Consider the following 14,417-nt stretch of genomic DNA (forward strand, 5'->3'; position numbering starts at 1 on the left):
TAGTCCTCCAGCTGGCTTACGGGTAGTCAGAAGTGAAAAATTAGACCGGTTCTGAATCGGCCCGCACACCTTCTTGAAACACAGAAAAAAATTCAGATCGGTTTAACTTTTCCACACACATACATACATACATACATACATACATATCCACAAACATTTTCCATTTTTTAAATAAAAATTAAGTCATATTTCTGAGCTCGATAACTTTTGAATGGATTAACCGATTTTCAAAATTAAACATGCGTTGGAAAAGAAATGATCTGTGCCATCAGAAGCCGTAAAGATCGGGCTTAAATTTTTGAAATTTTTGGGAGTTTTGGGGACGAGAACGAAAAACAGGCGTTAAATGGGAAGGGCCGTAAAATCCACACCCTTGGACCAAAATGGAGAGGTAACATATGGATGGACGAGTCTTTTCCTAAACTTTAAGATGGGATTTGCCCCAATTTTCAATTCAGTCAGGTTTAGAAAATCGAAACTTTCGTGTATATATAGTGTCGCTTGTAGGGGTGTTTTGCGCCACTGGTGAGAACTGTCGTTCTCTGTGGATTATTACGTATATTCGGTAGACTTATTACGGCTAGCCACCAATGATTGAATATTAGAATATCCCGGTTATAAGAATATTTTAGCTTGGCACCGAGGCTATTCCAATAAGCGGGTTCGACTGTACTTTAAAGGCAAACACGTTCGACCAGTACGTGGTGTCAGTTATGGCATACGGAACTTAAACTTCGGATTTTAACAACAGCGTAGTCCACAAACTTCAAGTGACTCAGAGAGATATGGAACGGAGAATGCTCAACATTAAGCTCAGTGATCGCAAGTCCAATAAAGAGATAAGAAGACGATCAAAAGTAACAGATGTGATTCCAACCAAAAGGTTGCCAAGTTAAAATGAAACTGTGCAGCATACATAGGAAGAATGGAAGACAACCGTTGGACAAAGCGAATTCTCGAGTGGATACCTAGGACAAGCAAAAGAAGTAAAGGCAGACCTCAAACAAGATGGACTGATGACATCAAGCGAATGGCTGGCCACGAACAGATACAAAAAACAGCAAACAGGTATGAATTGACACAACTAAGGCTTATATCCGACGATAGATGGAATAGCTGTTGATGATGATGATGATGGTTACTACTATTTTGATATTATATTAGATTAGAGGCTGATTTAACCTCACATGCTTGTATGCATTGTATAGTTGAATCAAAATGTCCTCACTGGCCTCTGAGCGAGAAGTATGCCCAAAGTTTTCACTTAAGGCTTGGAATTCAATTGCTTTGTCGCCATTTGTTGAAAGTTTCATATAAGAACAGTATTGGTTTGCCTTTAGAATAGCTAAAGTAATTAAATTACTACAGTGAAGTTGCTATTGGGTTAATAACGTATATAGTATAATATGCTAACGTCAATGCTAAAAGGAATCGGATTTCTCTTATATCTTACACTGTAGAAATAATATACCTAGAAATTTTTTTTTAAATAAGAATGCAATATTTTAAATGTTTTTATTCAGTTGCAATAAATAACAAATAAATAAATAAATTAGACAAATGGTTTGGAAAATTATTGTCGGTGTGCACTGTATGCTAAATCTTGAGCATTTAAACTTCTAGCCAGGTAGACTGGTTGAGCAACTGGCACGGCTGGTGCAGGAAGAACATCAACATGATGATGGTAACCGACATGGTGATCTAGGTGTTGCGGAACATGTACTACTTCGTAGGCTTGTGTCTAAATACATAATGATTATATAAATAAACATATTGAAAAATATAAAATAAGCTAAATATAATCAACCAAAAATTAAAATATCAAAATTTGTTACCATTAAAAACAAAAATGTTTAGGTACTTTATTTTTTTAGATACTCATGTCAGATATGTAAAATCTCTGGAGTTTATTACTCTCAACTTAGCTTACGGAAAAATATTTCTGCAGCAAATAAAATAGTGATAGTAAATTTTAATTTCCAATCTTCAAATCCATCAGTTATCCTATCCATCAGTTATTCTACCAGCTCTCCTCTAGGTTCCTGGCTTTCACCTCTTCATTATTCCCACACACCATTGGCTAATTTTGGTTCTTCATGTTTTTCGTTTTCCTATTGACTTCGGTTTGTAGGATTTGTTTTAGAGACACACCTCTGCTCACATGCTGTCCATGTTCATACCACAGCAACTGTTTATTTTTGAGATTGTTTGTAATTGTTTAATTTTTCTTTCATAACTTTGCCACTTAAAGAAAAAATTATAGCCTTCTTCCTTTCTATATTTGCTACATCTTCTTTGATATCCGATAATCCTCAGAATAGTATAGGGACATCGTATCTGGATAGCTGCAATAGGGATTTCCATTTTTCTCAGTCTTGAGCTACTAGGCACGCTTTATGTAGAACAAGTCCAATTATTTCCAGAGACATGTTAACAATAGACCAGGCTAGTTGTATGCCACTCAATGCATCGTGGTGTAACGCCAATATCAAGTACGGTGGTCTAGCTATCTTTGTCTGTCGTGCGAGTGTAAGCGTATCTACCAAGAGGTGGGAGTAATGGAACGAGACAGACACAGAGGCGGCGGCCATCAATATGCTAGACAGAGAAAGCTAAACGCCGGTAGCGAGAGATAGATAGACCACCGACCCGAACTGATCCTCGTTACGCAATTTTTCGGACCTGGCCTAATCCACTTTCTATGATAATTTTCCTGGTTGGATTCACCCAGCGTAATTTTTTCTAGGCCTTGTGTTCTTCGCGTTTCTTTTTTCTTTAAATATTCCGTTTTCATTGAGCACTAAGTTTTTGTTTATTGCTTTATTACATAATATATAATAAAGCAAATAGATATATATTTGTAAAATAGCGTCTGTATTGTTCACTTTATTATATGCCCCTATATTATTTTGTTAGTTTTTTATAGTTGCATCTTAATTCTAAAATTAGACGATACAGTTTCAGATAAACGTTAGTTTTTTAGTTGGATATTTCGCTTTTACCCTGGTTCTTAATAGCGTACGCGTAAAATTTCGGGCCAATGTTATGCATTCATTATTTTTTTCGAATCCTGAAAAAACTAATAAACATTTTTGAAAAATTTAAAAGCAGAATGAAAGATTACATTATTAGCGAGGGTCGAAAGTTACTTAGAATAAAGAAAATAAATGAATAAGAAATTAAAAATAACACTCAATTTTCTCTTTTTTTCATCCCTGTAACTTATTAAAATAAACATTATAGAAGTTTTTTCCGGTAATAATATAATCTCTCATTCTGCGTTTAAATTTTTCAAAAACACTTATTAGCTTTCTCGGATTCGAAAAACAAATGAAAGCATTTCAAAAGCATTGGCTCGAAATTTTGCGACTACGTTCTTAACGGCAAATTTAGATTATCTAGTAACCTACCTTTGGTCCCATAAGTTTTGAGAATATGGCAATAGCTCCCGATAGTACCAATGACAGTAATCCTAATGTCAGTGCTTTCCAGGTTTTTAATGCAATAAGAGCTAGAGCAAATGGAACCAAAACTGCGGTTTTAAATTTAAGTCCTAGTAGGAATGGGAAGATTATCCTTTTGACCAATTTTGATGAACGCCCTAAAATTACACAACTTTTGAATGTTAATTGAATTATTTTACGATTATTACACCTTTTAAATATTTATAATATTATTTAAAAGACATTAGATTTTATGTTTTAATTATATAACACAAGCATTACATTAAATAGAGCAGAATTAAGAATTCATCTAAAAAAATATGGAAACATGTTCTACATAAGTCAATAAAGCAGAATACTCTGGGTAAAATTCAATACTAAGTAGAGTGCCACAGTTTTTAACAATTTTCTATCAATATTTACCCATTCATTGTCTTCCTCTTTTACATCTATAATCTTCATCTATCTTTATTTTGCCGGGTTTTTCGTTACTTCTTTTGTTGCAACTTTTGAATTCCTTCAACTGTTAGTTGAATTGGTGAAATACATATTCCTGTGGGAGTTTTTACCCGTTCTTTTATCAGGTGCGAACATCGTCCCTACATGTCGGTAATGCTCTTTGCGCATTTATATTATCGATATCTAGAGGATAAGAGGGACATATCCGTGTCGCTAACTAATTATGTAATAGGGTGGTGCAAAAAGTCAAGTTGATAATTCCGTATCGCTATAGTGCGGAAAAGTTGCGATTGGTAATTACAAGAAAAACAAAAAAAAATTATTCAAATCGGACTTTATCTTCCGATCCCGCAACGGACCTAATGATTATGAAAAAAGTGAAATTTTACTTTTTTTCAAAATTTTTTATTTGTCCTCCCTGTACGTTTTATTGATCGCTAAATTAAAATTGATTTACAGTTTGCATGGTTTAGTAATAAAAAAAAAGTTTTACCAATTACGAATATCTTCCGATCCCGCAAGATCCATCAGAATCTATAAAAATTTGTAATTTTTGATGATTTTGATGAATTAAAAAACATTTAGTTATCTCATTTTTCTGTTACATTGTGAAGCCCTTCGCTTGTTTAGATCTTGTATGCCAATATTTAAACAACTCAGAACTCAAAACGAAGGGGTGGTTGAACTTATAGCTCCACAAGCACCCTTTTCTCTAACCAACCAATGAGTGTGTGTTTTTTACATTATTTATATAATGTGTATATTTCTTTTTCATCTGTTTGTGTTTGTGTGAAACTAAAGTGGAGGATGAACTATCAAACCGTAACAAAATTCAATCAGGAGTCCCACAAGGTAGTATATTGGGTCCACTTCTTTATGTACTGTACACATCCGATTTACCAACCTCTCCACAAACCACCATTGGAACTTTCGCTGATGACACAGCAATATTTGCAACTGAAGAGGATCCAAGAGCTGCAGTATTAAAACTTCAAGAACACCTAGACCAAATTGGACAGTGGTTAAAGAAATGGAAGATAAAAGCTAACGAAACTAAGTCAACACATATAACTTTCACACTAAGGAAAGACCAATGCCCAAATATTAGCCTTAATCAAGTCAACATACCACAACAGAACATCGTCAAATACCTGGGGCTTCATCTTGATTCTAAATTAAACTGGAAACAACACATTTTAAAGAAGAAGAAACAAATTGAGTTGAGAGTGAAAGAAATAAATTGGCTTATAGGTAGAAAATCTCGACTCTCAATTGAGAACAAACTGCTGATTTATAAAACAGTCATCAAACCTATATGGACGTACGGTATAGAACTATGGAGTTGTGCCAGCAAATCAAACACAAAAATTATCCAAAGAACTCAATCAAAAATTCTACGCACCATCGCAAATGCCCCGTGGTACATTTCCAACCAAACCCTTCATACAGACCTAAACATCCCGTTAGTCAGCACAGTAATTCAAGAAAGAGCCAACAGACATCACGAGAAATTGGAAGACCACCCCAACCAATTAATATTACCATTACTGCAGCCACTAAACAACAGAAGATTGCGAAGATTATGGCCCATAGATCTTCGCTGAAACTGAGGTGAAACCGCTGGGTGATGTACCTCATAACGCCATTTTAGTGTACAATAATACATTGATATATGTTATTGTACTTGTTATCAAATTAGCTTATAGAATATGTAATTCTGATTGCTAATAAATGCTTACAAAAAAAAAAAAAAAAAAATCTGTTTGTGTCCAGCTCTTAAACGTTAACTTTGTATTGTGATTTCTTGGTAAAATCTGTCAGCATGGACCTTGATTTAAGTGTTGTCCCAGGGGCGGCCCGTCGGGGTAGGCAAGGTAGGCGCCGCCTACCCTCTTCAAATGTAGTACAATAATATAAATTATTAATATAAATTACTTATTTCAAAATTGTAATTTATAAATTTTGACACAATATCTACAATAAAATAGCAAAAATTATCCAAATTATTTTTAAAAATATCCAAAAAATTTTCTCCGTAGTTATAATTATTGTACGCTCCTTGTAGTATCAGTAGTACTGTATAGATTCTATATTCTCCTTGGTCAGGCACTCGGGAACGTAGCCTGAAATAGAACGACGCCAACACCGAATTGACGTGCGATCTCTCTCTGTTTACTGCTAGCGAGCGTATTCTACGATTTTGAACGGGCGGATAGGCACAGAGTCTTATAGCCGGACCTACAAAATTTTATCAGTTGCTTCTCTTGTGTCTTGTGAAACTGTTTTAAAATAATTGTTTTTTGATTTTGGCTGTTATTAGTAGGTTAAGTATTGAATAAAACTAGGTAGGATAATTTAAATTTGTTTATGAAAACTGAATAATGTGTTATTAGATTATATAGATAATTAAAAATTTAAAGCGAGGTTAATTGTTAACTTATCAATTTATTCGAATAGTAAATTATTATTTGATACATAAATAAAATAAGTAATATTTGACGTTGTTGAAACGTAGGTGTGTTAGTTTTATTGGTGGAAAACTTTAGTCATCGAATATGAATATTTTTAAAAGATGTAATATGCAGTTTGATCGAGACACCTTTTTTAAGGCGCCAAAATCAAGAAAGATCAGTAATTATTTCAATGGGCCGGCCTTTACAAAATTTAACAATTTTATCCACAGATAAGACAAAAGACCATCAACCATTTTTGAGATCGTTTAAAACAATATGGTATGAAAATCATAAATGGCTAAGCGGAAGTTATTTTAAAAATTCACTTTTCTGTTGGCCTTGTCTGTTGCTCTCAAATTTGAAGCAAAATGTTTGGGTGAGTCAGGGATATTCAGATTTGAAAAATTTATCAGCTAGTGTAAAAAAACATGAATCTTCGAAAGAACATTTAAACAATTGCTTAGATTTAAAACGGTTAGAAAAAAATAAACAAACTACTGACAGTGCTTTCGGTGGACATATTTCTCTATCTATTAAGATATATAATGAAGAAGTTGAAAAAGACTGAAGAAGTTGAAGAAATTGATGTTACAATTCTTTTAGCAAAACAAGAACTTACATTTCGCGGTTGTGATGAGAGCCATAATTCTTCAAACATGGGTAATTTTAAAGAAATTTTTAATTTAGTAGTTAAACGCGATCAGGAAATCCAGGATCATGTTAAAAATATAGAAGGGGTGTTCACGGGTTTGTCAAAAACAATACAAAATGATTTAATAGATTGTCTTGCCGATTACGTAAAAAATGAAATTTCAACAGAAATTAATGAAAGTCAATTTTTTTCTATACTAGCTGACGATACTACTGATATAACCGAAAAATCACAGTGTACTTTAACAATCCGTTTTGTTAACAAAGTTGGTCAGGTAACAGAAAGATTTTTAGGGTTTTTTGATGTTAGCGATAATAGATCTGCAGACGCTCTATATAGTTTAATTTCAAACGTGCTTGAGCCATATGATTACAAAAATAAATTAATTGCTCAATTTTACGATGGTGCAAGTGTAATGGCTGGCTCTTTAAACGGATTACAATCAAAAATTAAAGTAGATGCTCCAAAAGCAATTTTTACACATTGTTGCGCTCATAGATTACATTTAGTATTGCAAGACGGCTCAAAATGTATTACAAACTGTAGGATATTTTTTGTCGCCTACCCGAAGTATATGTGTAGCCTACCCGCATACTGACGTCACGAGCCGCCACTGTGTTGTCCTGACATCCATTTCTTGATTGGGGCCTACATACATTAGCATTAAACGATGCTTCCATGACCAACTTTAGGTACCGCTCTTCAGCTTGCGTGCGGCAGGGATAGTTTTGTACATTCCAGTCTGGCATGTCGCCCGATGTAATGCAAGATGATATTCTTCTTCTTTTAGTGCCTATTCGTTTCGAATATTGGCGATAATTCTGGCTATAATTATTTTATTATCTGATGCTTTAAATAGATTAGTTGTTGTTGTGGAGAACCATTTCCTCAGGTTTTTTAACCAGGATATTCTTCTTCTCCCAATTCCTCGCTTTCCGAATACTTTACCTTGAAGGATTACCTTCAGTAATCTGTATTTGGTGCCGTTTCTCATTATGTGTCCGAGATATTCTTACTTTCTCCTTTTAATGGTATACATCACCTCTCTTTCTTTGCCCACTCTTCGTAATACGGTCTCGTTGGTTATTTTGATGATTGGTTAAGTTGGTTAAGATGATATAATATCTTCATTTGAAACTCTTCGAGGAAGTGGTGGAGAAGAAGTTTTTGCAACATTCCAGTCTATTATTTTAGTTTAGTCCTGTGCTTCAAAATTTTAAGAAGTAGGGAGAAAGGAAACACATTAGAGAGCTAGGGCTAAGGAGTGTGTTGAAATCCGGACAGACAATTAATAATATTTTTTTTAATAAAAGTGTCCTGAAAAATCGGATACTAAGTGAATAATCATATGAAATTATACACAATGTTTTAAAATTTACGCATGAGAAAGCAGAAGGTAATCTTATTGTGAAATAGGTAACAAAAAAAAACGGAAAACCTTCGAAACCAGATTGATCTGACAACGTCTGATTGAGCCAAAGTTTTCGATCGGTCTGACCTTGACGGTTTCAGATACTTATGTCGACTTGTACTTTGATGACGAAGATATCATCAAAGTGTCGATAAAGTACTGATAGCTTAATACAACCAATAATCCGGAATAAGTTTCTCATTTGGTTTGCTCAAACTACGACATTATTTTTTTTTTCCTTACCTGTTGCTGCAAGAGGTACAGTTAAATCTGCTGGCTGAAAACTTCTTGGAATATATTGTCCTAATGGACCATTGGGCTTTAGAATTGCAGGCGCCCTAGCAACGATATTGTGAGATTGCAAGAAGTCTTCAAACTGATCTAAAACATCTTTTTGTAGACCTTTCGTTGTCTGAAAAAGGGAAAAAATATTGAAAAAGTTTACAAAAAGTAATCTTATTGTTAAAATGAGGGTCCAGTATACACAAAAGCTACTTAGTAAGCAAATAATGGTGTCCAACTTATTATTGAAGAGAAAAATATAGGACATGTATACCATATACATATAAATATGTTGGAACTTTAATAAATGAGAAAAATGATTTTGCAAAGTGCCTTCTAGCAAGCAGAATTAACATTTAACTCATTTACTAAAATTAAATATTTTTTTTAAATAAAACTTTGAGTGTCGACATTAAAATGTGCATAATTCGTTTCTACATATTTAGTATTCTCTTTTACGGTATCGAGAAAGCAACTCTTACTAAAGCGATGATGACAAAAGTACAGGTCTTCGAGATGTGGCTTTATAGAAGAATCCTGAGAACAATATCTGACGTAGAGGAAGTCACGAATGAAGAAGTCTTATAAAGACTTGTCATCTAAGGGCCCTAATTCTTTATAAATATTAGGTATCCATCCTATGGAATTTTAAGCAAATAGGTATGCAATTATAACATATTTTTATACCATTTAAAGGGTGCTCACCCTGGTATTTATTTGGTGGCTCAGCTTGCAATTAACATAATTAAATTATGTTAATTTCCTCAAAAAAGACAAAATACATGGTTATAATAACAGATCCAATAAGATGTAAATTGGAGCTGGAAGGTCAGATAATAGAACAAGTGATGGAGTTTAAATAACTAGGCATCACACTATCTAGCTACGGAAGACTCGAAACAGAAGTGGAAGATCATGTGAATAGAGCAAACAGAGCCGCAGGTTGCCTGAATGACACAATATGGAGAAATAAAAATATCGGAAAAGAAATGAAAGGCAGAATTTACAAAACAGTCATCATATCAATAATGAAATATGTGGCAGAAACACGACCCGACACAGAGAGGACAAAAAGATTGCTCGAAACAGCGGAGATGAAAACCCTTCGAAAAATCGATGGTAAGACTCTATGGGACAGAGCTAGAAGTACAGATATACGAGGAGATGCAAGGTGGATAAAATTAATAACTAGGTAAGAAACAGAAGAATATAATGAAATGACCACATAAGCCGAATAACAACAAATGCAGTCAGGACAGCGAGAGACGGTTCCCCAATAGGAAGACGACAAGTGGGAAGACCACGAAAACGATGGAACGACAACTTACTAGAGATACATTGAAAAAACAGACAGAGTCATGTCTATACAACAAAAAGAAGAAGTAGAAGAAGAGCAAGCTGAACCAATAAATTGGCGTCATTAAATAAATTGGAATAATTAAATAAATATAGGTACAAAAACTACAGTACTTTGCCACGTGATGTGAGAGAATATTATATACAAGGAAGGATTTTAGGATTGCGTAGCATTAGAATGAGACGAATGTTATGGCTGCGTAATATGGGAGTGGTTTAACTGCTTGTTTAAGCAACTTTTTAGACTAGCCTAAAAAACAATACAAACAGTCATGATGATCGCCAAGTGTCTAAAGAAGACGGTACCTTGAGAAGAAGAAATAATTGTTGGACTGTATTTTTAAACTACATCTTAGATCTAAAGTTTTTGATGCATGCATTATTCCGATATCAAAATATAGGGCACAAATATGGACAATCACAAAAAAGAATATGAACATACTCAGAGTCACTCAACATGCGATGGAAAGAGCAATGCTTGGCATATCACATAAGGACAGGAAAACAAACACATGGATAAGACAGAAAACCAAAGTCACCGATGAGGTACAAAAATTATTAAAATTGAAATGGGAATACGCTGGACATGTAGCTACGAGCGATCTAAACAAATGGCTACAGAACAATTTTAACCTGGAGACCATACCAACACAAAAGACCCAGAGGCAGACCTCCTATGAGATGGACAGATGATATGAAACGGACTGCCGGGAAAAATTGGCTACAAGTAGCGTACAACAGAAAACAATGGAAAGGAAGACTTGAAGAGGCTTATGTTCAGATGCGGACGTGAATGGCTAGATGAAGAAGAAGAAGAAGATTTTTAATCAACATGATTTGCTATTGAAAAATTCTTAAAAATTTTATCTTATTATTTAATGAAAATTAAAGTCGAGTATAAATTAAAAAATTGTTAAAAAATAACAGAAAGCAAAGAAACATCTTAATTTTTTTGACCCAAAACATTATTGCACAATAGGTTAACTAACAGCCTCCAAAGATATAACCAATGGACCTATAAGTAACTGCTAAGGAAATATACAGGGTGTTTCATTGGAAAACGGAAATACTTGAATGGTGAATAGAGGTCACTGAGGCGGTTCTAAATAATATACTACAGTTATTGCCTCACAATTTTTATAACAGGTGTTTTATCCATTTTAGAAATTTATTTCTGCATCAATAACTTTAAAACCACCTTGTATATTTTTTATACTTGGTACACATATTATGTCTCATATTTAGAATCCAATCCAACCAACTACTAATCACAAGAAAATCCATGTACTGTTCAATAAAAAATATAAATTAATTGTGACCTTGAAAGAACACCCTGTACATAGAACTTTTTAAAAACGATTTTCATCGTTTTCATATTTGAAAAGTGCACAAACAATAAGTTTATTGGTTCACTTCCATTTTTTGCCCAGTTTAATGACTTTGTTTGGAATTATGTCGAAAGAATTCTCTAAGAAAAATTTATATAAAATTTTAAAAGTAATGCCAATGTTCAATTAATTGAAGCCAACCAAGCTTAATTTTTTTGTGCTTATTTCAAATGTGCAAATTGATTTTAAAAATTTCAATATACTAGGTGTTGTTTTAAGGTCACAATTACTTTATATTTTTTGTTAATCCGGATCTGATTTGGGTCGTTTGGGTTTTAATTGAGACATAATATGTGTACCAAATATTTTCAAAAAAATATAAGAGGTGGTTCTAACGTTAAGGATTTAGAAAGACATCGGCAAAATCGATAAAAAATACCCTGTAAATTGTTTATAAAAATCGATGAGGCAATAACTGTAGTATATCTAGAACCGCCTAGGTGGTATCTATTCATCATTCAAGTATTTCTGTTTCCCAACGAAACACCCTGTATATAAGAAACTATAAGAAAAATCTGCATAAATTAGAGAATCTAATAAAGTTTTAAATACTTTAAAGGTTAGGGACTAAAAGAAATTATTTGATCGAAAATATTAGTCTAGAAGAATTATAGAGATTTTGTTTAGAAAATAATAATTTCAAAAATATATGTAGTTTCTTATAAGTGATAATTGAATTTATATAATATTGTCGTTTACCTCAGTTTCAGCATCGTACTTCCTCTGAATCGCCAAATCATCAGTGATCTTAATAAAGCTGCTACCAGAAACATTGTCTAACCATTGAAGAGATTTAGGTTGCACACATGAAACACTAAAATCCTTAAGGCAAGAACTGTAGATATCCTGGATAACGTCCACAGCTGATTGGTCACAACGTGCGAATATTACTAATGTAGATAAAAGTACTATTGAATAATTAATGTTGTTCATTGTGCGGTACTATTAACGAAGTACTAGACAAGAATGAAATTTCAGGCATGATGAAGGTAGGATATATAGATTTTATAACGGATATGATTGGTACGTGTCTATATGCACGCGAAATTTTAGGACCATGTGAGTACCTTTTTTATTATCATTGATCGATATTAAATTGATATGATATAGGAATAACGAAAAGGAAAGTGTCAACAAGTAGGTAAGTATTCTTTAAAATATAAGGGCAACAAAATTAAAAATTAGGTTTTAGAAACTTCTTAAGAATACTAAACTGATTTTGGTATTCAAGGACATAAATATATTTCATCATGGCAAGAACTTATAAGTTTCACTGATGTAAAATTTTTAATCCTTTCGCATATGACGTGTTTTATATTATCCTTTTCCTCACAATATTTTTAGTGTTGGGATGAGTTTTAGCTTTGTTGTCCACTTTTATCCGAAAGAAACCATAAAAATGTTTTTCTAAAATAAAGATATAAACACTGTTAACTGATTATTTAACTAACAGTTATTATAAAGGTCTGTAGGTTTAATGTTTTTCAAGATACCTTTTCATAAGGTCGTCCCCTAACCTTAGCAAATTCTTGTCTGTCTATACAGGGTGTTTGGTAAAGAATGGGCCATAGCTTAATCTCAGGTTCCTGAGGTTAAAATAGGCCGATTTAGGCTAACTTACCTTAGTACAAAGTTTATAATAACCGAGATACAGGGTGTCAAAATTAAACTTTTTTTTTATTTATTATTGAATATTTCCTGACAGGTATGAGATAACAACATGAAATTTGGTATTTTGGGGTTTTTTGGGTCGAAAAAACTAAATTCCTTACCAAAAATTATGTATTGCCTAGAGGGCGCCACATACGCCTTTAAGCACTAATTTATTACGTTCAATTTATTTTATCCCTCACTCTGTATAATTTTAGGATTAAAATTTTTATTCTCCTATTAGTTTTACTTAAAAAAGATATACTTCTTTCATCTCTTTAAACTCAACCGTTTTCGAGATAAACGCATTTTAAATCTGCGATACACCATCATTTTTAGCATAATATCATTGTAGTTACACCCGAAAAATAACTTAAAACCATAATAATTGTGCCAGTTCTCAAATTTATGCCATTGCATCGTAAATTATATTTGAACAGGGCCCCCGCTACCATATGTGCAAAGTGTGCAATGCCCACGGGCGCCAAAACCGAGGGTCAAAAATTGCAAAAATATTTACAAAAAAATCAAAAAGCAAAAATTAATTTTAAAATAAAAATTGAAAAATTAAATAGTTCAGTGTGTTTCAGTTTTACTTTGTTTGGATGACATTATTAGTCTTTCTATAGATATAAAATAAAAAATCCCGCTATAAAAATAACAAACACCCATTTCGTAGACAAAACTGTAGATAAGAAATACCTAACTTATACCCTGATTTCGTGGAAAAACTCCCGACATGTAGGTTTTACATTGGTTACGACAAGATTTAAAAATCGCATACCTATCAAATAACTAATTAGACCGAGCTGTATCGTCGCCCCCGTTAGCGAAATTATTCCGATTCGATTTTTTGCACAAACTTACTCAAAAAGAGGTCCTTATCATAGGCGTAACCAGAGGAAGTTGAGGGTTATAACCCCCCATTGGGATGTACTTTGAGCTCTATACGCTTAACACCATACCCTTCAGAGACCTTCCAGTAGTTGTAACCCCCCTTTCTAGTAGTTGTAACCCCCCCTTAGGATCATCCTGGTTACGCCTATGGTCCTTATAACAAATTCACAAGGTGCAAGGCGGTGCCGTGGTTGAAAAATTTTTGAAACATTTTTTTAAAACAAATTCACAAAAATAATTTTTTCATTTCGAACAATTTTTTTAGATCACTCGGATCATTCTGACAAATTTAAAAAATGCGAAAATGGCCATGTTTAAGGCTTAATAACTCGATTAAAAATTATAAATATGAAAGTCAAAAAGTGACCAAATCGAAGTTAAAAACCTTCCATAAAGACCTGAAGAAATTTTTGTCATTATTTTATT

The 14,417-nt window shown here is 33.3% G+C and overlaps 1 protein-coding gene across 1 annotated transcript; it reads right to left on the minus strand.

Annotated features, from left to right (window-relative positions):
- Window positions 1-1,498: 1,498 nt before the first annotated feature.
- Window positions 1,499-12,420, minus strand: LOC114324584 (uncharacterized). Its single transcript, XM_028272450.2, has 4 exons — window positions 12,144-12,420; window positions 8,662-8,830; window positions 3,411-3,601; window positions 1,499-1,741 (listed from the first exon to the last, which is right to left on the minus strand). The coding sequence occupies exons 1-4, from the start codon at window positions 12,375-12,377 to the stop codon at window positions 1,574-1,576; spliced, it is 762 nt and encodes a 253-aa protein (XP_028128251.1). The 5' UTR covers window positions 12,378-12,420; the 3' UTR covers window positions 1,499-1,573.
- Between the last annotated feature and the right edge of the window lie 1,997 nt (window positions 12,421-14,417).

This window comes from Diabrotica virgifera, chromosome 6 (assembly GCF_917563875.1).
Source record: "Diabrotica virgifera virgifera chromosome 6, PGI_DIABVI_V3a".
Taxonomy (NCBI): domain Eukaryota; kingdom Metazoa; phylum Arthropoda; class Insecta; order Coleoptera; family Chrysomelidae; genus Diabrotica; species Diabrotica virgifera.